The sequence below is a fragment of the Vulpes lagopus genome, chromosome 18 (assembly GCF_018345385.1).
Source record: "Vulpes lagopus strain Blue_001 chromosome 18, ASM1834538v1, whole genome shotgun sequence".
Taxonomy (NCBI): Eukaryota; Metazoa; Chordata; class Mammalia; order Carnivora; family Canidae; genus Vulpes; species Vulpes lagopus.
In genome coordinates, this window is record NC_054841.1 from 29,187,143 (window position 1) to 29,209,854 (window position 22,712).

At 48.3% G+C, this 22,712-nt stretch overlaps 3 protein-coding genes and 5 non-coding genes across 11 annotated transcripts in view; 7 read left to right on the plus strand and 1 right to left on the minus strand.

Annotated features, from left to right (window-relative positions):
* TMC2 (transmembrane channel like 2) overlaps positions 1 to 390 on the plus strand; it is a 55,831-nt gene extending 55,441 nt beyond the window's left edge. Inside the window, exon 19 of the mRNA XM_041732387.1 lies at positions 159 to 390. Within this exon, the coding sequence (XP_041588321.1) occupies positions 159 to 376 (218 nt within the window). The 3' untranslated portion in view covers positions 377 to 390. The remainder of the gene's footprint in view (positions 1 to 158) is intronic.
* An 11,066-nt stretch (positions 391 to 11,456) lies between these two features.
* NOP56 (NOP56 ribonucleoprotein) lies at positions 11,457 to 16,885 on the plus strand. Its single transcript, XM_041733191.1, has 12 exons — positions 11,457 to 11,543; positions 11,724 to 11,813; positions 12,142 to 12,256; positions 12,968 to 13,129; positions 13,303 to 13,501; positions 13,858 to 14,045; positions 14,123 to 14,274; positions 14,449 to 14,549; positions 14,920 to 15,068; positions 15,298 to 15,419; positions 15,614 to 15,748; positions 16,426 to 16,885. Exons 1-12 carry the CDS (start codon positions 11,541 to 11,543, stop codon positions 16,801 to 16,803), a joined length of 1,794 nt encoding a protein of 597 aa, XP_041589125.1. The 5' UTR covers positions 11,457 to 11,540; the 3' UTR covers positions 16,804 to 16,885.
* LOC121478500 lies at positions 12,763 to 12,830 on the plus strand. Its single transcript, XR_005984504.1, has one exon. It is a non-coding gene; the product is annotated as a small nucleolar RNA SNORD110 (small nucleolar RNA).
* On the plus strand, positions 13,614 to 13,744 carry LOC121478491. The gene has a single exon (XR_005984497.1). It is a non-coding gene; the product is annotated as a small nucleolar RNA SNORA51 (small nucleolar RNA).
* On the plus strand, positions 14,612 to 14,697 carry LOC121478497. Its single transcript, XR_005984502.1, has one exon. It is a non-coding gene; the product is annotated as a small nucleolar RNA SNORD86 (small nucleolar RNA).
* LOC121478487 lies at positions 15,135 to 15,205 on the plus strand. Its single transcript, XR_005984494.1, has one exon. It is a non-coding gene; the product is annotated as a small nucleolar RNA SNORD56 (small nucleolar RNA).
* LOC121478486 lies at positions 15,473 to 15,543 on the plus strand. The gene has a single exon (XR_005984493.1). It is a non-coding gene; the product is annotated as a small nucleolar RNA SNORD57 (small nucleolar RNA).
* Positions 16,886 to 16,890: 5 nt separating the features above from the next.
* Positions 16,891 to 22,114, minus strand: IDH3B (isocitrate dehydrogenase (NAD(+)) 3 non-catalytic subunit beta). Of its 4 annotated transcripts, none has more exons than XM_041733195.1 (12): positions 21,998 to 22,113; positions 21,790 to 21,870; positions 21,583 to 21,681; positions 21,361 to 21,481; positions 19,429 to 19,489; positions 19,220 to 19,352; positions 18,982 to 19,115; positions 18,787 to 18,889; positions 18,545 to 18,691; positions 18,214 to 18,308; positions 18,041 to 18,101; positions 16,891 to 17,041 (listed from the first exon to the last, which is right to left on the minus strand). In XM_041733195.1, the coding sequence occupies exons 1-12, from the start codon at positions 22,031 to 22,033 to the stop codon at positions 16,961 to 16,963; spliced, it is 1,152 nt and encodes a 383-aa protein (XP_041589129.1). In that variant the 5' UTR covers positions 22,034 to 22,113; the 3' UTR covers positions 16,891 to 16,960. The 4 variants fall into 4 exon arrangements, with proteins under 4 accessions (XP_041589129.1, XP_041589127.1, XP_041589128.1 ...); XM_041733193.1 differs by having other exon boundaries at positions 21,986 to 22,052; XM_041733194.1 differs by lacking the exon at positions 16,891 to 17,041 and adding an exon at positions 17,169 to 17,356 and having other exon boundaries at positions 21,998 to 22,114.
* Positions 22,115 to 22,712: the final 598 nt, after the last annotated feature.

Below are 22,712 nucleotides of genomic sequence, written 5' to 3' on the forward strand. Positions count from 1 at the left end.
TGTTTTTAGGCCTGAGGACCATCTAACCACTCTCACATTTCCACATGGGACTGGAATCCACACACCAAGTGGGCTGGCTCCGGAGGGCTCCAGTTCCATACTAGGCAACCGAGACAAGTTCTCCTGCATCCTCATTCTTATCTTGCTTCCTTTTCCAGGGATGACGCCTCACTCTGCCAGCCAAACCCAGACCCCAGACAAGAAGGCCAAGGATCCTGGGACCTTTGGTTCTGCCAGTGGGACCACGCTGCCTGCCTCCCGGTGCCTGTCTGTAGCTCGGCCTACTGGCTTCAGACCAGATTCTGGCCACGCTCGGCCTCAGACTCATCCTTGGAGGTCAGCCTCTGGAAAGAGTGCTCAGAGATCTCCCCACTGACAGCTGGGACTCACACAAACACCATCCTGGGGCTGATCCTTCGGCCCCGCCAGCTCGCACACCCAAAACAATATTCTCTCTTCCTCTCTTTTCTCCCACACATGCATATTCTCTCTCTTCTCATTGAATGTGAAAAGTTTGATTACTTAGTCTCAGGCACTTGTTGGCTACCACAACATTCCGACAATGGTTTCATCCACTCTTTAGGGGGGCTGAGTCTCCCCACTCCCCATACACTGCCCTCTTCCCAGTATCTTGGTTCAGGCAGCTCTGGACCTTGGACTCACCATGGTTCCCTCAGCTCCAGACTTGGGAGGAAGGAGAAGGCCATGACCACCACCACAGACTTTTCTCATGGCACCCATTCAGGACACTGGTTTCTGTTCATCTTATTAACTGGGAAGAAGATACAGAGGAGTCCATGTTCCTAACTATGGCCTCTATCCAAAGGAGATGAAGTAGTTTAAATAAAAGGTACAAGAAGCCACTGAAAATAAAGGTAGTGAACCAAAGTCCAGCCATTGTGAGTAGGAAGATGATTATCCCCCGGAACCCAGCCTGAGGGGAGCTGATGCCATCAAGCAGCAAAAAAACGCACTGGTGTCTTCTAGCAGCAAGGCAAGGAGCAAGTGTTTCTTCTAATTGAAGACAATTTAGATTGCTCAGGGCAGAAAAATCCTTCTCAAATACCAGATCAAAAAGGAATTTAATAGTCTGCTTCTTGTGTAAGGAATGCTGAAGACAGTTTCTCTGAGGGGTTTGCAAAGGGTGCAATGCAGAGCCTTGTCTCCGGCAATTCTATGTTCAACTAGTGTCATGGCATGGGTCGATGCAGAACGTCTCCTGGGGGGCACAAGCCAAGGAGGCCAGACATTGCGAGGGCCTTGGCAATAAGGACAAAGGCTCAGCAGCGTGCGAGTCACTGTCTAGGACTCTGACGGTGCAGGTGTCCTACAGGTGGTGTCCTCCTCTCCTCTGCCCCGTGTTCCCAGATTCCAGGGAGCAATATAACTTTAGAATCATCTCGTGCCATGTCTCTGAGTGTCCTAAAGGGAGTCTTCTCCCCCGCCCACCTCCCAACCATGGCCCCAGGGGTTCTCAGGAAAATCCCCTACACCCTGAAAGTCAGACAAAGTCCTGGTGGAGAGATGGATATTTTATAGAAATTTCATAAGCTATGAATTAAAATAATTCCCAGGCTCCCCTTCAATTCCTTCCCCTTCTCACCCCAGCACCAGCACTTCACACATGACCTAGAATGGATTGGGAATGGGAACACATGACCAGGAGAAACAGACCAGTTCTTTTGCTCCCTGTCCATCTCCAGGCGAGGCTAAAGAAAATGCTGCAGGTGCCTCCTGTGCGTGGAACTCAGGTCTGACCCCCAATACAGAACTCTTGTGGGTCATGTCTTCTTCTGGGAGGACACACCTTGGCCCTGACCTTACCTGCCTGATGCCCTGACATGGGGATCCAGATAACCTACCCAACCAAGAGGCCCAAAAATGGTCACCATGTGACACGTGGCCTTCAAGACCACCTGCCTAGGTAATGCCAGTCCCTGGGGTGGGGAACAAGAGAGGCCTGAGTCATCAGCCTCCTTGTGATCACTATCAGGCTTCTGATGGCTACCAAAATGCCTCAACACCCACCATAGACACAAACACATTATCCTGTTCTGTTGATGCACAATTTTATGTGAGGGAATGTCTTTGTTGTCTATTTCTGCACAACAGATTATTCTCAAAATTTAACAGCTTAAAGAAATAAACACTGAGGAGCGCCTGGGTGGCTCAGTGGTTCAGTGTCTGCCTTCAGCTCAGGGCATGATCCCAGGGGCCTGGGATCGAGCCCCACGCATCAGGCTCCCTGCTCAGTGGGGAGCCTGCTTCTCCCTCTCTGCCTGCTGCTCCCCCTGCTTGTGCTCTCTCACTCTGTCAAATAAATAAATAAATAAAATGAAAGAAAGAGAGAAAGAGAGAGAGAGGAGAGAGGAAAGAAAGAAAGAAAGAAAGAAAGAAAGAAAGAAAGAAAGAAAGAAAGAAAGAAAGAAAAGAAAGAAAGATTATCTCACAGTTTCTGTGGGCCAACAATTTGGTAGTGGCTTTGTTGGTTCTCGGTATTGCTCTAGATCTCAGGTGGGGCTACAGGCACTGGAGGATTAGACTGGGACTAAAAGATCTGTTTTCAAGATGATTCATACATATTGCTATTGGCGGGAGGCTTCATTCCTTGCTGGCTATTAACTGAAGTCTTTGAGTACTCGCCACATGGACCTCTCCATAGGGCTGTGGGGGTGTCCTCACAACTCAGCACTTGGTCTCCCCCACAGCAAGTGATGAGAGAGAGAGAGAGAGAGAGAACACAAAGGGAAAGCCACATGCCTTTTATTACCTAGTCTCAGAAGTTACACCATCAATCCTACCACTTTCTATCCACTAGAACTCAGTCACTAAGTATAGCTCACACTCCCAGGAAGGAGAACTAGGCTCCATCTCTTGAAGGGGGTTATCAAAGAATTTGTGGACATATTTTAACAGGACATTTCCCAATTCAAATAGTTGTGAGAACTCTCTCAAGACGACTCTAAAGATTTTTCAAGAAATGTCCATCAGAGAATTAGTTTATGGTGGCTCCCAGAACCCTTACGCAACAGAAAACTTCCAGTGAACCAGAGAGACAGGTAGAGGAAGAATGCATGGATAAGAGGGGAAGGGTGTTGCTGTGGTGTGGCTTTAGAGCTGGGACATGTTATTAGAAAGCAGTCCCATCATATCTGCATTCTTGGCTTTGACCCACCAGCTCATTCCACCTCACCACTTAGCTATTCAGCCTATCCAGGAGCCATCAGGCATGAAGATCACACTTTCTTCTTTCCTCTCTCCTGCCTTCCTTTTCTCTCCCTCTCTCTCTCTCTCTCCTTCTTTCTTTCCTCAGCTCACCTAAAAGTGATTTGAAATAGAAAGTCTATTTAACAATTTATCCAGAGAACTACCCAATGTCTTTACTGATATTACCCTAGTTTGTGCATTTCTCATTGGGAGAAAATGATACAGACACTGGATTTTCTCTGTCAAAGGCTATTTTTGCAGTCAGATCTTTTCATTTCTAATAATCAACACACTCAATGTCCATAAAGAACTCCACTGTTGGGGTGCCTGGGTCGCTCAGTAGTTGAATGTCTGCCTTCAGCTCAAATCATGATCCCCAGGGTCTTGGGATTGAGTCCTGCATCAGGCTCCTTGCAACGAGCTTGCTTCTTCCTCTGCCTATGTCTCTCCTCTGTGTGGGTGTATCTCATGAATAAATAAATAAAATCTTTAAAAAAAAAAAAAGAACTCCACTGTACACAGACTCAGATAAGTAGGAATACAACTTTGGTGAGGATCAAGGGCGACTTGCATACTCCTTCACCTGACTTGCATACTCACAGAAACTGGGGAGTGATGCACTAACCAGTAGGGAGAGCTAGGCCAGGTAACCACAGGGTCCACAATGCTGGTGACCCTCAACACAGTAAACTCTGTAGAGCTCCACCCAAAGCTGGGACATCAGAGTTCCTGTAAGGGATAATAGGAAACAAACCCACATTGCAGAAAGGGACATTTGTCTCTTTGGATCTTGGCAGAAAGTGGGGAGAAAAAATCTCCCCCGAGAATTTATATCCACCAGGCAACCCTCACACAGAGGACCTAAATTCCCACACAAATTGTGCATTCCAGAAACCTCAAATGGAAAATTTTAATTTAAAGTAATCTTCAGTTAATAGTACCTCCAAGAAAGAGGAAGAAGAAAGCAAAGCAACAAAAAACAACACAATGAATATAAAGTGTGTGAGATGATAGAAAAAGAATATAGTAGGGGGTACCTGGGCAGCTCAGTGGCTGAGCATCTGTCTTCGGCTCAGATCATGATCCCAGGGTTCTGGGATCAAGTGCCACATTGAGTCCCACACTGAGTCCCACATTGGGCTCCCTGCTCAGCGAAAAGTCTGCTTGTACCTCTGCTCCCCACCCCAACTTGTATTCTTGCTCACACCCTCTTTCTCTATCATAAATAAATAAATAATCTTTTTAAAAAAATAATGTATCAGGAATCAAAATAAATGCAAATGGACTAAGCCTTGCAGATAGAAGACAGAGATTATCAGATGAATATTTTATAATCCCACGTGCTGTTTCCAGGATAGCTTTAGAACTTAAGGATAGAGTCCCTTAGGACTCTTTTTGTTCCTTGGGAACAAAACCAAAATACAGTCTTCAAGGGCAAAGGCAGCAGGTGTGTGAGGGCCATCCAATTTTGTAAGTTTGGCTTGTTTTTGAGTGTTGAGGATTGCTAATTATAGACAGCTCTCTGCAGCATTGTGCCAGATAATTTATTCTTCAATGCAGTATTAGTTTGGAAAACATGAATAAAGTCCCAAGATCATGGATGGGGCAGATGAGGGATATAGAGCATACAGACATCTCTATCACTGAACCATGTCTGCAAAATGAGCCATACAAACCTCACCTCCAAATTCTGTTATGAAGGTTCTACAAGTTGACACATGTAAGACTAAGCAAGCACCATGCTATTCGCTCATAAATAACAGATATGATCACAGGCATGGGTAAGATCAAACATCCCTCAGGCTCAGATTCTGAACTCAAACGGCACTGGCTGAACAAAATGTTTACCCTATAATCCTAATTACTGTGGGCTTCACAAACTGCAACCAAAATGACAAGTAATGCTGAGCTCGAGGATCTTCCTTGGATGCTTTTCATTCTTCTGAGTCTGTGGAAATAAATATTGCATATATGTGTAACTTGTTACCAAAGGCTGTTGCAAGGGTTCTTTCCACGATTGAGAAGAGGGCCAAGGAATTCCTGGAAGTCTTTCAAATTCCACAGGAGGCATTTCCATTCTAGAAATGAGTGTACAGTGCCGCCATCTTGTGGTTGTTTCACACAATTTCCTTTCACGAAGCTCTCCCAACTACCCAGAACTTTAAAAATCCATTCAAATTCCATAGTTCCCCATTAGTGTTGCCAGGAGTAAAAACTCTGGGTTAATTTAAAGCAAAATGACACAGTGAGCCCCAGGCTGGGCCACATAACAAAGGAGTAGGTGCTATAGAGTTTGATCCTTCCTGGTGAATGCACAGTTTAGCTCCACAGAGAAAGGAATGGCCCCAGGTGCCACATGGCTTTCAAGCTTGAACCTGGAACACGCCCAGGGAAACCCACAACTCCCCTTCCGACCTGCTGCCCCTGCAGGACACTTTCTCAGCTGGAACTTTCCGGGGAAACCTGTCTTGCATATCACTTACAAACTCATCTCCAATCGGGACGCCTGCCTTTGGCCCAGAGAGTGATCCTGGAGTCCCCGGATATAGTCATATAGTCGCATCCCGCTCCCAGCAGGGAGCCTGCTTCTCCCTCTGCCTGTGTCTCTGGCTTTCTGTCCATGTCTCTCATGGATGAATAAAAATAAAAAAATAAAAACTCATCTCCAATCAAACTTTGCACAATGGAGAGAATAACACTCTCATCTGACCCAAGCCACTCATCCTGGCTTTCATTCAAGGCTTCTTAGGTTCTAGATCTTACATATTAGATTCTTCAGTCTCGTGTCCAACTACTGACCTGGATGAATCTTACACTTCAAGAAGTTCCTTCTTTCGTTGCTGGCTTTTGCTTCCACGCTCGTTCTATCCTATATTTCTAAATGACCTACACATTCTTCTGTGACTACCTAGAACCCCTTCTAACTGTGAGGTCTTCTGCAGGAACACTGGCCCAAGTGGTCTTCCGGGCAGCCTCCCACACTACTGCACCTCAGCACTCGACTACGTTCAGTCTCCCAGGATTAGAAATTCCCTGAAGTCAGAGGTCACTGGTTAGTATCATCATTGTCCATATTACTCTCCCAGAGCTCTGAATTGCTGACTCAACTTGCTTCAGACCTCTGCTCGATGTTGCCTCTTCACTGAGGAGGGCCTGTGTAAATCCATCATCAGTACTTGATGCGCTACCTATTTATTTGATTTTTTTATCTCCTCCTAGAACATGAACTCTGTGATGGCAGTCACTTGGTTTGTTTACTACTATATCCCCAGCACCTAGAAAGATAGCTAGCATGTTACAGGCATACAAAAACCCTTCTTTTTTTTTTTTAACAAATGGAAGAATTAATTGATTCTGTAGCATCTTGACTACCCCGATTCCTCACCCTGACACCTGAACATCCTGATTCCCCTTCCGTAAAGGATGTTGATCACACAGTGTCCAAGGTGCTTGCTGGTTCAAAACTTACCTATGATCTCAGGGGCCCAAAGAAGACTAGCTGAATTCAGTTGTTTAGTTCGGGTTCCAGGAAGATGAGTGGATATAGCATTGGGCTCATTTCTCTGCTCCTTCCAACCAGCACCTGCCACCACTCCATCTTCACATCTGTGAGGTGTTTGCAGACTAAAAAGAGTGCCCTGGGCCTAATACACATATAATGATGCCAGTTGTCAGAGCCACACCAGCACCTATAAGACTGAGCTGTAATGATATAATCAGGGCAGTAAATCTGAGATTAGGAAGCTCACCAGCTTGGGGCACCCCAAACTTTTTCATTAATAGCCTCTTGCCTCCTTATCCAAAAGGTCCTTCACAGTGCAAAATTGGATGCTACCAGGCAGTGATGGGTGGCCAAGGCTTTTCAAAGAAAAAGAGAAGGAAATAAGGCTAGAAAGCAGCAATAGGAAGCAAGGAGGACATCAACCTTTATCACCAATCCAAATAACGTGTGGGTCATAACAACATTCATAACAGAAACCAGAATAAATGTGGAATTGAATTAAAATGAAAATACTGGGCAGCCCCAGTGGTGCAGCGGTTTAGTGCTGCCTGCAGCCCAGGGCATGATCCTGGAGACCCTGGATCAAGTCCCACGTCAGGCTCTCTGCATGGTGCCTGTTTCTCCCTCTGCCTGTGTCTCTGCCTCCCTTTCTCTCTCTCTCTCTTTCTCTCTTTATGTGTGTCTCTATGAATAAATAAAGTCTTTAAAAAAAATGAAAATACTGTGGGTGCCCAGGTGGCTCAGCTGGTTAAACATCTGCCTTCAGGTCAGGTCATGATCCCAGTGTCCTGGGATCAAGTCCTGCATTGGGTTCCCTGCTCAGCGGGGAGCCTGCTTCTCCCTCTGCCTCTCTCTGTCTCTCATGAATAAATAAATAAAATTTCAAAAAAAATGAAAATATTGCATACTGAAATTTGCAGACTACAACTAAAGCAGTACTTTGAAGGCAATGCATATTTAAGAAGAAAAGTTTAAATTAATGAGCCAAATGAGGTACCAATAATTGGCAAACTTTTAGGCTTTCCAGGTTCCAGCAGTGTTTAATCAGGGTGACTGACAATGAACTGTCCATCTACTACCACTGGCAGTTGAAAAATGGAATGCATAACTGTTTTTACATGGTAAAACTAAACTGTGCTATAGGTGATCTGTCTTCATGGATAAGTTAGGGGCTGAAGTGATAGGATTAAATTATGGCAGTGGAGTGTATTAAAAAATGGGTTTCGGGGATCCCTGGGTGGCGCAGCGGTTTGGCACCTGCCTTTGGCCCAGGGCGCGATCCTGGAGACCCGGGATCGAATCCCACATCAGGCTCCCGGTGCATGGAGCCTGCTTCTCCCTCAGCCTGTGTCTCTGCCTCTCTCTCTCTCTGTGACTATCATAAATAAATAAAAATTTTTTTAAAAATGGGTTTCCTGGGGATCCCTGGGTGGCTCAGTGGTTTAGCACTGCCTTCAGCCCAGGGCCTGATCCTGGAGTCCTGGGATCGAGTCCCGCGTGGGGCTCCCAGCATGGAGCCTGCTTCTCCCTCCTCCTGTGTCTCTGCTGCTCTCTCTCTATCATAAGTAAATAAATCTTTTTTAAAAAATAGGTTTCCTGTAGATTCTACAGGAAAAGCAATGGGAGAAGTGGGACTCAACTAAGAACAGGTGCAAGAGAATTGTGCTATTTATCATTTGTCATTGGCTATTTATCATAAAGGGACAAAAAAGAAGACAAAAGACCACTAGTATTTGTTGAGTTCCTGGTACATACCAGGAGTAGGCCCCTAGGAGACATTCAATGTTTGTTGAAGGGATAAATGAATCCTCAATCTTCATTCTGCAGAAGAAATGAGAGCTCAGGAAGGTGAGTGATTAACTGAAGTCACATTGTAAGTAGTAGAACTGAGGTCTGAATCCGGGTTTACTGACTGATTCATATTTATTGCTGCTTAAAAATTATCCCAAAATTTAGTGGCTTAAAACGACGATATATTATTTCTCACAATTCTGTGGGTAGGTGGGGCTCAACTAGGTAGTTGTTCTTCTGGTCGTTCTTCTACTGGTCTTGTTTGGGGCTACTCATGTGGCTGCAGTCAGATGGTGGCTGGGGCTGGAACACACAAAATGGCTTTACCTACATGTCTAGTTTTTTGATAAGGACAGTTGGAATGCTGGGCTCAGTTGAGCAGCTGGGAAAGCTGGACAGGTCCCTGAAGTATCAGAGCCTTTCCTTCTCTATGCGGTCTGTCCAGCAGAGCAATTGAATTTCTCATAAGGTAACTCAAGGTTCCCAGGAATGCAAAAGGCTGCAGCTTGGCATGGGCATGGAATCACTTCTGCCACATTCTATTGGTTAGAATGACTCACAGACCCAGCCTGGTTCCTTGTGGGAGGACTACACGAGGACCTAATGCCAGGAGCCATGGATCATTGGGGTCATCTTTGAAGACTAGCTACCACAGGTGATCCTGAGACACCAAGCCCTTAATCTTCCTATTACTGCATGCCACAATGAACAACTACAATTGGATACTCTGCCCTTAGGAAGATCATTCTAGCAATGGAGAGGAAGGTGGCTTAGGGAAGAAGAAACCAAAAGTTTTGCAAATTTCCACTTCGGTGGTGAAGAACTGAACCTTATAGGAATGAATCTAGCCCAAAGGGAAGGAAGATGTGGTCTCTAATATCACATGCTGCAGAGATGCCCATTATGGTCAGGATCATGAAGCGTCAGGGAGATAGCTTAGTACAAGAGGTGGAGGTGAGGAAGCCAAAAGAATATGTTTAGTGTTTATACCATGTCCCACCTAATCATGAACATCTGTAACTCACTAGTGGAAGTGCAGTCTTCTCCTACCAGTTCTGAGTTAGCATACTGCTCTAGCACAGCTCCTGTATAACCAGAGGACTCCACTCTGTCCCAGGTACGACTGTGATTACCTTTCAGCTCAGTGACTTTCAGCCTTCTTGTATTTAATCCACAGAAATGTATGTTTATGTAACTTATATATACATACTATTAAATTTATATGTGTACACATGTATTTTACACAGTTAGCTAAAGTGACTATGTGACATACTATTATTCCCATTTTTCATCCTATTTTTTTATTTTTTTACTTTTCTTAAAGATTTTATTTATTTGAGAGAGCACCCATGTGACAAGGGGGTGGTGGTGGCACAGAGGGAGTGAGAGAAGTAGACTCCTGGCTGAGCAGGAAGCCAGACAAAGGAATTAATTCCAGGACCTCCAAATCATGACCTGAGTCCAAGTCAGAACTTAATCAACTGAGCCACGGAAGCACCTTTTTCATCCTATTTTTTCAATGCTGGCAAAGAATGTCTAAATTAATTCTGCAATCCATTAATGGATTCTGACTTCTCCTTTAAAAACTATTATTTTAGAGATGCCTGGTTGGCTCATTGGTTGAGCATCTGCTGTCAGCCCAGAGCACCAGGTCTCTCTCTCTCTCTCTGTCTTCATGAAGAAGGAAAGCAAGCAAGCAAGCAAGCAAAAGCAAGCAAACAAGCTCCTACTTTAGTAGGTAAGCACCTGTAACCCCAGGATTATTTAGGGTTAAGTACAGAAATAATGAAAAAATCAGTCATAGCATTACTATTTTCCATTATATTTTGGAATCATCTGCTTAACTTGGTATTTATAATTTAAAAGAACTTAACACACTGATGTAACATTAATTTTGCAATTCCACCTTAAAATGAGACAGTAATGAAAAAAAAAGAGTAATGGATTCAGACTCATGATCATACGTAAATGTATGTAGCAGAATTCAATGACGTTTTAAGCAATATTGAGATTTTTAAGATTCACTGCATCTTTGAGGGAGCTCACTATTTGGATTTTGTTTACCAAGTAAATGAATTGCTTAAGAAGAAAATGCATTAAGTGTGTAAATGCACTTTAAGTTATGGGAATATAGGGAATAAAAATCCCCTCAAAATGTTTTTTTTTTAATTTACCACTTTAGGATAAGCAAGTGTGGGGTTTATCATTCTTATATTACTTATTAAAGCAAAGGTAATTTCAAATTAGTCGCCAGAATGCCCAAAACCCGCCCTCAAGGACATGGAAGCAGCCTGAGAGCGCTTGGAGCTCACTGCGGGATCCGCGGGCGGGGCGAGCAACACGTGGCCCTTCCCAAAGGGCCGGTCCTGCTTCCGTGGCGGACCTAGAAACCGACCTAGGAGCAGGTGAGATGGTCATCCTTTTCTATTTTATCGCCTGTAATAAGCATTTTTAAAATAATGAACAAAATGCACCCGAAAGGCAAGAGGCGGGACACGAGGAGCCGTGGGTCTCCTTTCATCGGGTCTGCGCACACGCGCCACAGGCCCCGCTTCCGCCCGCGGGAACAGCGTGGCCCCCGAGCGGGAAGCGGAGACGGCGGGGCCCCGGGGGGGGGGGGGGAGGGAGGCCCCGGACCCCCGGCCAGCGGCGCCGCGGAAGGGGGAACGGCCTCCCGCCCGGCTCCTCCTAAGGGAGCTCCGCCACCCGGATTCCCGCGAGGCGGACCCGAGGGGCTGGGGCGTTCTCCGGAAAAGCGCCTTCCCGAACCGCTTTGCGGCCTCGCGGGGCCGGGCCCAGCCGCGCGTCCCCGGCAACCGCGCGGAGCGGCGCCGCGGCAGAAGGCGGAAGACGCCCGCGCGCCCGCGCTGGCCCTCCCGCCCTCCGGGCGACACCACCGCGGCGGACCCCTCCGAAGTCCCGCAAAGGTATCGTCCCCGGCCTCTGATTGGCCGGCGGCTCGGGGGCGTGGCCTCCGGAGCCCGGGTCGGCGCGCCAGACCCAGCTCGCCGCATTGCGAGCCGGGCCAGGAGCGGGCGCCATGGTGAGGAGTGGTTGTGGGCGCGGGTGAGACGAAGGCCGAGGTTGGGGCCGGGTAGGGGCCGAGTCGGGGCGGGAGCCGGGGCCGCGGCCGGGGCCGGGGCCGGGGCCAGGGCCTGCGCTGGGAGCCGGGTCAGGCGAACGCGGGGACCGTGCTGACGCTCGCGCCCCGGCTCCGTCCCAGGTGCTGCTGCACGTGCTGTTCGAGCACGCGGTCGGCTACGCGCTGCTGGCGCTCAAGGAGGTGGAGGAGATCAGCCTGCTGCTGCCGCAGGTGGGTGGAAGCGGTGGGCTCGCCGCCGCGCCGCAGCCCCCCGGGCCGCCGGGCCCCAGCATGCACCGCGCGCTCCCACGTGGCCGGCCGCGCTTTGGGGGGTGCGCTGGGCCGGAAAGCCCGGGAGCCGGGGGTCCTCCGCGCATCCGTGCCTAGAGTCGCGTTGGGAGCATGTAGAAGCCAGCACCCCGGGATTTAGGGCCTGTAATCGACTCATTTACGGAGCGTGCGGATCTGACATGCGGTCGGGGCTGAGAACCGCTGCTTTACTGCGCCCTAGAGGCAAGAGCGAGGGAGGAAGGCTATTCACGCTCTCTTCTCCCCGAAGGTGGAGGAGTGCGTGCTCAACTTGGGCAAGTTCCACAACATCGTTCGCCTCGTGGCCTTTTGTCCCTTCGCCTCCTCCCAGGTTGCCTTGGAAAATGCCAACGCTGTGTCCGAAGGTGAGTCGACCACCACCAGGTATTTGAGGGAGATAACCGCAGGTTTAGTTGCTGCTGCTTTTATTCTCATAGGGAGTTCATGATCCCGTTTTCCTTTCCTCAGCTTTCTTACAAATCTGATACGTGTTGGGCAGTATTTGATGTGTACAGGATGTAGTTTAAAACAGAACCCAAGGTCTGAGGAATATGGTATGCTAAAAGTTTAAAGTGTATATTCCAGGATAGAGGCTTTCTTTGTGGTCCTGACAGTGATAAATGATTAAGTGGAATCTGGTAGGCGTGCTTTAATGCTAAAGGTGGTTCTTTGGTTATTATTGAAGTGATTGGAAAAGGCAAGAAAATAAGTTTAGTTCCAAAAGGCAAATCAAATACTAAATACTTAACCACTATACTTTCTCCGGGTTTAAGGTTTCAGTTCTGTATTTCACACTCATGCTATCAGACCTGAGTCCTAAAAAAAAAAAAAAAAGACCTGAGTCCTATTCCTCCCATAGTTGATGCAGGCTTTGCAGTGATGACTTGAGTCTGTCAATCCCCTGAGTGCAATCACTGATGTCTCCATGTCTCTGAGCAAAGCCTAAAGCAAAGAAGGAACTCAGCATGCTCTGTAGGACCAATGTAGGATCAGTCTGTCATTTAATTAGCAGTTAAGGGGACAGGATCCTTTTATGATTTCAGCATGTTAGTGGGAGCTCTATTCTTTGCCTTGAGGTGTCGTTCATGAGGACCTCCGCCTGCTCTTGGAGACTCACCTGCCATCCAAAAAGAAGAAAGTACTCCTGGGGGTTGGAGACCCCAAGATCGGTGCTGCTATACAAGAAGAATTAGGGTACAACTGCCAGACTGGAGGCGTGATAGCTGAGATCCTGCGAGGTGGGACCATCTATTAACATTCACAACATTCTTGACATCTGTGAGGGGGGATCTAGTCACTTAACCAGGGCGCATAAAGTTGCTTCTAGGAAGCCCTTCTGCTTGGCTCGGTGCCCATGCGCACCGTAACTGGCTTAGAGCCTTCCCTTGCTCATTGACTTGTCCTCTTCCAGGGGTTCGTCTGCACTTCCACAACCTGGTGAAAGGTCTGACAGATCTGTCTGCTTGTAAAGCCCAGTTGGGGCTGGGACACAGCTATTCTCGTGCCAAAGTTAAGTTTAATGTGAACCGGGTGGACAATATGATTATCCAGTCCATCAGCCTCCTGGACCAGCTGGATAAGGACATTAATACTTTTTCCATGCGTGTCAGGTAAAGTGCCCAAGTGACCCTTGAAAATAGGGTCTTTGGCCTGTGGTGTAGCTAATTTCACATGCTGAAATCAGGACCACTTCCTGTGGGTAGAAAATGTGGGGTGGGGCTGAGCCTCCCAGTGCTTACCACAGGCTGTGTTCTTACACTGGCTGTACAGAAAGAGGAGGTAGAGTAAATCCACCCATATACACCCCAGCCCAGGCTCTTTGCCTGGTCTGTATTGTGAATGGGAGGACACGGAGTTGAGGTTTTGCATTGTACTTGATTCCTTTTCTCTGGGTAAAGAATAGAGGGCTGAGGTTGTAGCTTTGAGACCTAGTCGCTGAGCAGGGAGTGATTGTGGCTCTCTGCAGGGAGTGGTATGGGTATCACTTTCCTGAACTGGTGAAGATCATCAACGATAATGCTACATACTGCCGCCTTGCTCAGTTCATTGGAAACCGAAGGGAGCTGAATGAGGAGAAGCTTGAGAAGCTGGAAGAGCTGACAATGGATGGGGCCAAGGCTAAGGCTATTCTGGATGCCTCGCGATCCTCCATGGGTCAGTATAGCCTGGTGGCCAAAATAAATTTGGGGCTGTGGATATCTGGTCCTGCATTCACACTAGGTGTCCCTTAGGCATGGACATATCAGCCATCGACCTGATAAACATCGAGAGCTTCTCCAGTCGTGTGGTGTCTTTGTCAGAGTACCGCCAGAGCCTGCATACTTACCTGCGGTCCAAGATGAGCCAAGTAGCCCCCAGCCTCTCAGCCCTAATTGGGGAAGCGGTGCGTTGTGGGGAACATAAAATGGGGTTAAGGAATGTTAACAGCGTAGGTCCACACTGCTGTATTTCTTGACCCATGTTCTCTTCCTTGGTCGCATTTAATGGGCTGAAGCAGAATTGTGCAGTTGAGAGATAGACAATTCCAGCCTCTCTAATTCCTTGAATCCTTCTCCAGGTAGGTGCACGTCTCATTGCTCATGCTGGCAGCCTCACCAACTTGGCCAAGTATCCAGCGTCCACAGTGCAGATCCTTGGGGCTGAAAAGGCCCTGTTCAGGTACCAGTGAGGGCACCTGCCCACACTCAGGTGCCACTTCCGGTGCCCACTGCTTGTTTGGGGATCACAGTGATGGCTGACCAGGGCTCCCTGACCTATACAGACCTCTGCTATGGGGGTGATGGCCAGCCCTGGTGTCTGAGTGATTCCTAGGGCCCAGCAAAGGGACCAGATTTCCAGGTCAGCGACATTGGATGCCTTCCCTCTGCCTCCGGGAGCTGTGGGTTGGCATGAGGTGGGGGTAGAGACCCAGTCTAGCCTGAGGCTCACTGGATAGAGACTGGGGATACAGGGGAGGGGAGGAGCTGCCTTGGCTAGTAGAGTTGAAATTTCTGATCTTAAAACTCCCCACTAAATATTCTTCTCCCAGAGCCCTGAAGACCAGGGGTAACACTCCAAAATATGGACTCATTTTCCACTCCACCTTCATTGGCCGAGCAGCTGCCAAGAACAAAGGCCGCATCTCCCGATACCTGGCAAACAAATGCAGTATTGCCTCACGAATTGATTGCTTCTCTGGTATGGGTGGAGGGGGTTGGAGGTGAAGGGGCTGGGAGGGAGGGAAGGCTGACTACCTAGCAGCTTCTACAATGATGGCAGTATTTTTCGTCAACAGCAGTTCACTTAGTGAGTGTTGAGACTTTGGGTCTGAGTGAAGCTGAGGGTAGAGGGAAGACAGGGTGGGAAATAGCTGGTCCTTTAGGGGCTGACAGGTTTTGTTTACCCACACACACACGCACACATCCAGAGGTACCCACAAGTGTATTTGGGGAGAAGCTTCGAGAGCAAGTTGAGGAGCGGCTATCCTTCTATGAGACAGGAGAGATTCCACGAAAGAATCTGGATGTCATGAAGGAGGCAATGGTTCAGGTCAGTTTGGACTTGCTGGGGTGAGAGAGGGGATGGGGACCAAAACTGGCTGTTGGAGGTGATGAACAGGCTTAGCCTGACTTTGTAGAGTGGAGGCAAAAAACTGATTTAATGAGCCTGATCCAATGAAGCCAGAAGGGAGATCTGGAGATACTGCAGTCTTTGGGGCCTTTTCAGTACCTTTCTTTGGCCAGGCAGAGGAAGCGGCTGCTGAGATGGCTAGAAAATTGGAGAAGCAGGAGAAGAAACGCTTGAAGAAGGAGAAGAAACGGCTAGCCGCCCTTGCCCTCGCATCTTCAGAAAACAGTAGTACCCCAGAGGAGTATGAGGTCAGTGGGCAGGACAGCCCTCAGCCCAGGGTGAAGGCCCTGGATGTAGGGTTCTCCACAGCAGAACAGAGGATATGCTACTTCAAGCCATGGTCTTGAGTCCAGACTTTTGGACTGAAATAAGGACCTGAAACATCTCAACTACCTCTTGATTCTATAGGAAGGAGATAGGTGCTGAGAGAACTGGCTCAGGAGCCCAGAGAGCTGGTTGTAGCACACCCGGTCCCTGGGCAAGTGTTCTGTCCTCGGCTGCCTCCCAGGAGTCCTCAACCGGGGGTAGTATAAATTCCTGCTCTGCGTGTCCTCAGCCGTATGTCTGGAGGTGGTAGCATTTCATAGTTGGGCTTGGGGCAGGGAGGTATCCATAATGCTACATCAGGATCCACCCTGGGATTTTCATGAGGTACCCAGTTTGTGAAGTTTTTCAGTGTCCCCTTGGCAACCTGGCATGATGGTTTGTGGGTTTTTCTATAAGCTGTTTCATGGGCTTAGATAACACATTTTTCCTTTCTAAGTGGGAGTCATCTTTGGGGTGGATTTCTAGTGCCCATTAAAAACCATCCCAGAAACACTGGGCAGTTTTCACATCATTCACACCAGTCTTTGCCCTAGCTACTTTTAATATGTATGTGTGTGTCCATATAATGGATGATCGTTTCATGCCCATTTCTCTTTAGGAGACCCAAAGTGAAAGACCCAAAAAGAAGAAAAAGCAGAAGCCCCAGGAGACTCCACAGGAGAATGGAATGGAAGACCCATCTGTCTCCATCTCCAAACCCAAGAAAAAGAGATCTTTTTCCAAGGAGGAGCTGGTTAGTAGTGATGTTGAAGAGACAGCTGGCAATGTAAGTCTTCCCAAGAGGAAGAAATCTTTTCCCAAAGAGGAACCAGTTAGCAATGCTGAAGAGGCAGTAAACAGGAGCGTCCCCAAGAAAAAGAGGAAATTCTCTTCTAAGGAGGAGCCACTTAGCAGTGGACCTGAAGAGGCTGCTGGCAGCAAGAGCGGCAGCTCCAAGAAAAAGAAAAAGCTCCAGAAACTATGCCAGGAAGATTAGAATGGACATTTTACCAGGTGGGGTAAACCCACATGATTCCAAACCCACCCTTATATCCCAATAAAAAAACAAATTCACAGGAGTCAATGTGTTTTTTTTTTTTTTTTTTTTTAGGAGTCCATGTTTTATTGAACACCTTACATGGGTATGGGTGGACCTATGGGTGAGGCAGAGCACCAATGACCGCCTCAGTGAAGTCTTGGCAGGTGGCATAGCCACCCATGTCAGAAGTTCGAACCTGTAGGGGAGAATTGTCATCATCCCTGGGCCTAGGTAGGCCCCATCCCTAACCTACCCCCCACCCCCTTCCAATAACACAGTTCCCTAAGGAAGCCAGCCCCAGGACAACCTAGGCTCTGCCCAGATTATGGTCTAAAGATTTATTTAAGAACTCTTCTCTGGTCCACTGTACTGAAGGGAGGTGTAGGTAGTATGGTCCTTGTGAGGTTGGAGGGAATAAAGGGGTCTAGCCCCCATGGGGGTGCAGGTGGCCGATGACAGACTTGATGAAGTCGGTTGTGGTGCTGTAGCCGCCCATGTCTCGAGTCCGCACCTACAGCCACCACCGGCAACAGCCGTGGGGAAGAAGAGAAGAGAGCCCATGAAGGGGGGATAGGGCAATGTGATGGAAATGGAATCCAAGAAAGGATGGCAAGGCCAGAAAGAAGATGCAATGCAGCAGAGTTGCAAGGAGGTGGCCAGGTTTGGAAGAGCATGGACCCATCCACTCCCAGCTGAGGGCCAGAGCCACTCTCAGAGCTATGCTGCAGCCTGGGCAGGATGGGAGGGAGGCTGAGCATGAAGTGAGATGGGAAATGCACATCAGACAGGATGAGGATGCCTTAAAGGAAATCAGACCAGGTGGGAGGAAAGGAGGCCAGAGGATGGGCTTCCAAGTGTGGAGAAGACACCTGTGCCTCATCCTGCCTGCTATCTCCCTCTGCTCCTCCATCCCCCATGCTCTCTCCCCAGGCAGAGAGCTGCAAGCGCTGCATTAAGATGGCCATAAAAGAGCCAATGGATGGAGCAGGAAAGGGAATAGCAGACGGTAACCAAGAGGCAAAGGAGACCCAGAGGATGAAACAGCCAGGAGAAGGGAGGTGAAGAACAGCCCTGAGAGCCACAGGGGAAGATCAGAGAGCAGATGTTCTGGGGACCTGGCGGGAAAGGAGGCCCCAATTCAGGTTCCCCAAAGAGGAGTGCCAAGACCCTGGAACCCATAGCCTTTCTAACTCACCTTGCCAACTTTGATCACCTTCTTCACTGCATCTGCAATCATGTTGGAGTGATATTCGAGACTGTCAATGTGGAAAGGAAGAAACTGAGATTCTCCCCACCTCATCCCCAATTTCCTTGTCTGTACTCCCCCTTAAAACACCCAGCCTCCTGCCCCAGTCCACCATGACCTACTTGAGATGCCGCAGCATGTTGGAAGCTGATAGAAGCATGGCTGTGGGGTTGGCTATGTTCCTACCCACCGCCTGGGCAAATGGGTGTCGGGCGCCCTGTGGAAAGAGGACAGACCAGAGTTACTGGGGGCAGACGTTCTGCACAGCTAAGGTCAGGGAAGGGCATTAAGGAAGAGGGATCAGGCCAGAGACACTGGAAAGAGGCATGGGGGAGGAGGACAGAGCATGCCAGGGTCACTTAGGAAGGGGACGCCTTGGGAAGTAGCTATCAAGGAACTTCAAGTCAGAAGATAGGCATGCAAAGGGCTGGGGAAAGAGGGGACTTCACTCACCGTCTCAAAGACGGCATATTCTGCACTGTAGCTCTCACCAGGGACCACACCAGCTCCCCCAACCAAGCCAGCAGCCAGATTGTCAATAATGTTCCCATAGAGATTGGGCATCACCAACACATCAAACTGGTAAGGATTCTGCACCAGCTAGGGGGCAAAATGAGGGCATGGAGAAGAGAAATAAGTTCTGCTCCCTGCCTATCCCTGGTACCTTGAGAGCAGAGACATGGGGAGGACATTACCTGCATGCAGCAGTTGTCTATGATCATTGTCTCAAACTTGATTTTGGGGTACAGTTCAGCAACTTCCTCACAGCACTGCAGGAACAACCCATCTCCAAGTTTCCTGTCCATAGGCCAAAGGGAACAGCTTCAGTCACAAGAGTGCAAGGGGCTACCTTCCCAGGAACCTACCCCATGCAAAGCCATGTCCCTCACATGATGTTGGCCTTGTGGACAGCCGTGACCTTGCCCCGCCCCTTCTTAGTGGCATAGTCAAAGGCAAACTTTGCAATCCGCTGAGATTTGGTTCGAGTGACAATCTTCAAGCATTCAATCACACCCCTCGCACTCTGGGTAAGAAGAGAGAAGCAGCCAGGTGACGCTGGAAAGAAGAGAAGGAGCTATGCCGCTCTCCCACCTTCACCCCTGGCTTCCCCAATTTCTATGGCCTCACCTCGTGTTCCAATGAGCTGTATTCCCCTTCTGTTTGCTCTCGAATGATCACTAGATCTAGATTGTTGTGTCGAGTCTTGTACCCAGGAAGTGATTTCACGTGGACTACGTTGGCAAACAAGTCCAACTTACGCCTGAGGGTGGGGCAGAGCCATTAGTACCATGCCTGCTGCTCCAGGACTCCTCTGCCCCATAGCCCCCAACACCTACCTTAGCCGCATATCGTAGGAGGCTAGCTCCCCCTTATACTCCATCGGGGTATGGATCTTTCCTGTGTAAACAAAGGGGAAGGGGTCAGGCACAAGCCAAGCCCAAGGGAATCCAGATCAGTGTCCAATCCTAGGGACATGATGCAACCCAGACTCTCATCTCCCATTCCCAAAACTGTGACTCTTAAATGCCTCTGGAGGCAAAGAATAATGTAGTTAAAACAAGAAACAGGGATCCCTGGGTGGCGCAGCGGTTTAGCGCCTGCCTTTGGCCCAGGGCGCGATCCTGGAGACCCGGGATCGAATCCCACATCGGGCTCCCCGTGCATGGAGCCTGCTTCTCCCTCTGCCTGTGTCTCTGCCTCTCTCTCTGTGTGTGACTATCATAAATAAATAAAAATTAAAAAAAAAAAAAAACAAGAAACATCTTGTCCAATGCTTTTTATTTTTTCCCAATGCTTTATTTTTAGTCACCATATTTATGTTGAAACTTCAAAATGATCTCAAAGGAGGGCAGAAAATTTTTTCATGTTATCAAAGAGCCTAAGTTTAATAGGCTGAGAAACAATGCTAAGAGATCTATAACCTTTCTTTATGTTTGCATGTCTACCTACTTGACATTTTTTCAACCAAAACTTATTACCACATGTCAGTCACTGGAAATATCAACCAAAAAAACACAATACACAATTCCTGTTGTCAAGAGCCAAACAATAGATCAAGGAAGACAAATAATATGAAACACATGATAAACACCATGGGAGAGTAAGTATTAACATCATGCACAGGAACCTACAGTAAAAATTCCTTCTGGTAATATCAAGAAATGTAATAAAATAGCTGGCACTTCAGCCAAACCTTGGGTTAAGTGAGTACAGTAGGTTGAATAGTGACCTCAAAACGTTATGTCCAGGCTCTAGCCTGCAGAACCTGTAAATGTGACCTTATTTGGGAAATAGTGTTTGTAGACATAATTAAGGATGTTGAAATCATTGAATTAGGGTGGGCCCTAAATCCAATGATAAGTCCTTCTGCAGGAAAAGAAACAGATACACAGACACAGAGGGGGTAAAGCCATATGAAGACTGAGCCAAAGATTGTAAGGATGCAACTATATGTCAAGAAACACCAAGGAACACCAAAAGTCACCAGTACCTGAAGGCTTCTCTCCTAAACCTTCAGAGGAAGCCCTTCCAACACCTTAATTTTGGGATTCTGGCCTTCAGAACTGTGAGAGCAGAACTGTTATTGTAGGCCACTAGCTTTGAGGTAATTTGTACAGCAGCCCTAGGAAACTATAAAACCATAAGTGAGAACCATTCTAACAGGTAGCATCAAAGGAAGAACATTCTGGGCAGAAGTAATGACGAAAGTTAAGATAGTCCTGTATTTGGAAATTAACAGCCCCATGTGACCAAAGCACAGAACAAGTGTCAAGGAAATAAAGGCAGAAGACCTGAGAGCCAGCTTACGAAGAATTTACTTTCCTATGCTAAGGCTGGGCCTGAGAAAGTCATGTGGGCATTTCCAAAAGAAGAGATGAAGAAGATGGATCGTAGAGGCAAAACTAGAGACAAAAAAAAAAAAGAAAGAAAGAAAGAAAAAAAGAAAAAAAAAAACTAATGAGATTAAAGCAGACAAGCAGAGGGGAAGACAGAAGAGGCAGCTAGAAGCACTATTCTAGAAACAGAATTAACAAGATTTGATGACCCATGATGTACCCCCTTGAAGCCTTCCTACAAGGACAACTAACGATCTCTCAACTCACCATCTCTCAACTCCTGAATTCCCAGAAATAAGAAACAAATAACTACAAAATAGTGATGAGCTTAGAGGACTGAATGTGCTAGTATGTGCCCAAAGAAGCTTAAAAAACATTTGCTCATGTGATTTTAAACGGCACATGGGTGGAGGAGCAAGGGGGCACACATACCGATGATGGCCACCTTGTTCTCCTTCATAGAGCTCAACACCTGCTCCAGCTTCTCCTCAGATGCCATATTCTGCACCTCGCTCAGGTGATGCTCCTGGAACTCCACCGGGACAGAGGCAGCCTTCAAGGACACGACCCAAAAACCTCTGGGTCAGGATCGAGTAAGTCCTTTCCAACCCACCTCACGGTCCCTGCTGGCTGACGCCCCCAGGCCACACTCACCTTGAACACCTCCTTGACAGCGTGCATCAGTTCAGGCCCCACACCGTCTCCAGGCAACATAGTCACGGGAAAGGCGCCCTCCACCCTCATGTCCTCAGCCTGCAAGCGGAGCCATCACAGCTAGAGCTGGGGCGGGAGCAGAGGTTCCCGGGGAGAGGGAATGAGGGGACAGGGGCACGGATAGACCGGTGACAGACTTGCCCTTACCTGGCTCCGCGAGGCGGCGTGAGCCACGGCCGACGTACCCAGGCTCCTCCATGCCCCGGTGTTCGGGGCAGCGACCAGCGCCTGCGACACAGACGCACACGCCTATGAGGTCGGGCGTGAGGGTCCGGGACCCCGAATACTGCATGAACCCGGTACAAACCCGCCGCTCCCCCGCCCGCCCCCGGCCCGACCTGACCCCGGGCCTCACTCGGGTCAGCCAGCGGACACCCCTGAGAGCCGCCATGTTCGCTGCAGGAAGTCACGTGGGAAATGGTGCCGGAAGCGGGCGTGGCCCGGCCCCGCGACTTCCGGTCCGCGGAATACAAGGGCGTGGGGCAGCGGGCTGCTCTCTTTTCCTCCGACCGACGGCCGCGTTGCTTTCCCGTGTGTCCTGCTCCCTCCTTGTCTTCTGCGTGTCCCTTGCCCTGGAGCCTCATGGGACACGCGGCCGCTTTGTGTGTTGTTTTGCTTTCAGTCTCCACATCTAATTTATGTTGAAACTAGCACTAAAGGAGAATATGAGATTTCATGCGAGTGTCTTGAGTTTAACGGCCTGAGAAGCAATCCTGAGGGATCTTTTTCTTAATATTTTTGTGTCTACGTCTTTGTTACTCTTTTAACCAGTACTCGTTGAACATTCGTATATCAGGCACTAAAAGGGAACACGAATATCGATGGGGAACGTGTGTGTCTGGTCTCCTCTGCAAGCTCCAGCCTGCCCAGTGACTCTGTTCATCAGATTTCCTCCTTGTTTCTTCCTATCTGGTCTTGTTCTTTCTTCTGACAGTTGTTTCCCTAATAGTGTGTCCCAGGCTTCAACTACCCTGGGCAGGACTATTAGAGACAAAAATTATTTCAAGCGTGTCAATGTGACCAAAGGGGAATTTTAAACTTTTTTTTTTTCTTTAAGATTTTATTTCTAA

What these genes read in the sequence shown, in the direction of transcription:
- NOP56 (XM_041733191.1), top strand. An exon ending in GATAGCTGAGATCCTGCGAG is followed by an intron (nt 13,130 to 13,302) that starts GTGGGACCATCT and finishes GTCCTCTTCCAG; the next exon opens with GGGTTCGTCTGCACTTCCAC. An exon ending in TGAAGGAGGCAATGGTTCAG is followed by an intron (nt 15,420 to 15,613) that starts GTCAGTTTGGAC and finishes TTCTTTGGCCAG; the next exon opens with GCAGAGGAAGCGGCTGCTGA.
- IDH3B (XM_041733192.1), bottom strand. Translation starts at nt 22,033, where the DNA reads ATGGCGGCTCTCAGGGGTGTCCGCTGGCTGACCCGAGTGAGGCCCGGG. An exon ending in TGACCCGAGTGAGGCCCGGG is followed by an intron (nt 21,871 to 21,985) that starts GTCAGGTCGGGC and finishes TCTGTGTCGCAG; the next exon opens with GCGCTGGTCGCTGCCCCGAA. An exon ending in TCCTACGATATGCGGCTAAG is followed by an intron (nt 19,353 to 19,428) that starts GTAGGTGTTGGG and finishes CCCCACCCTCAG; the next exon opens with GCGTAAGTTGGACTTGTTTG.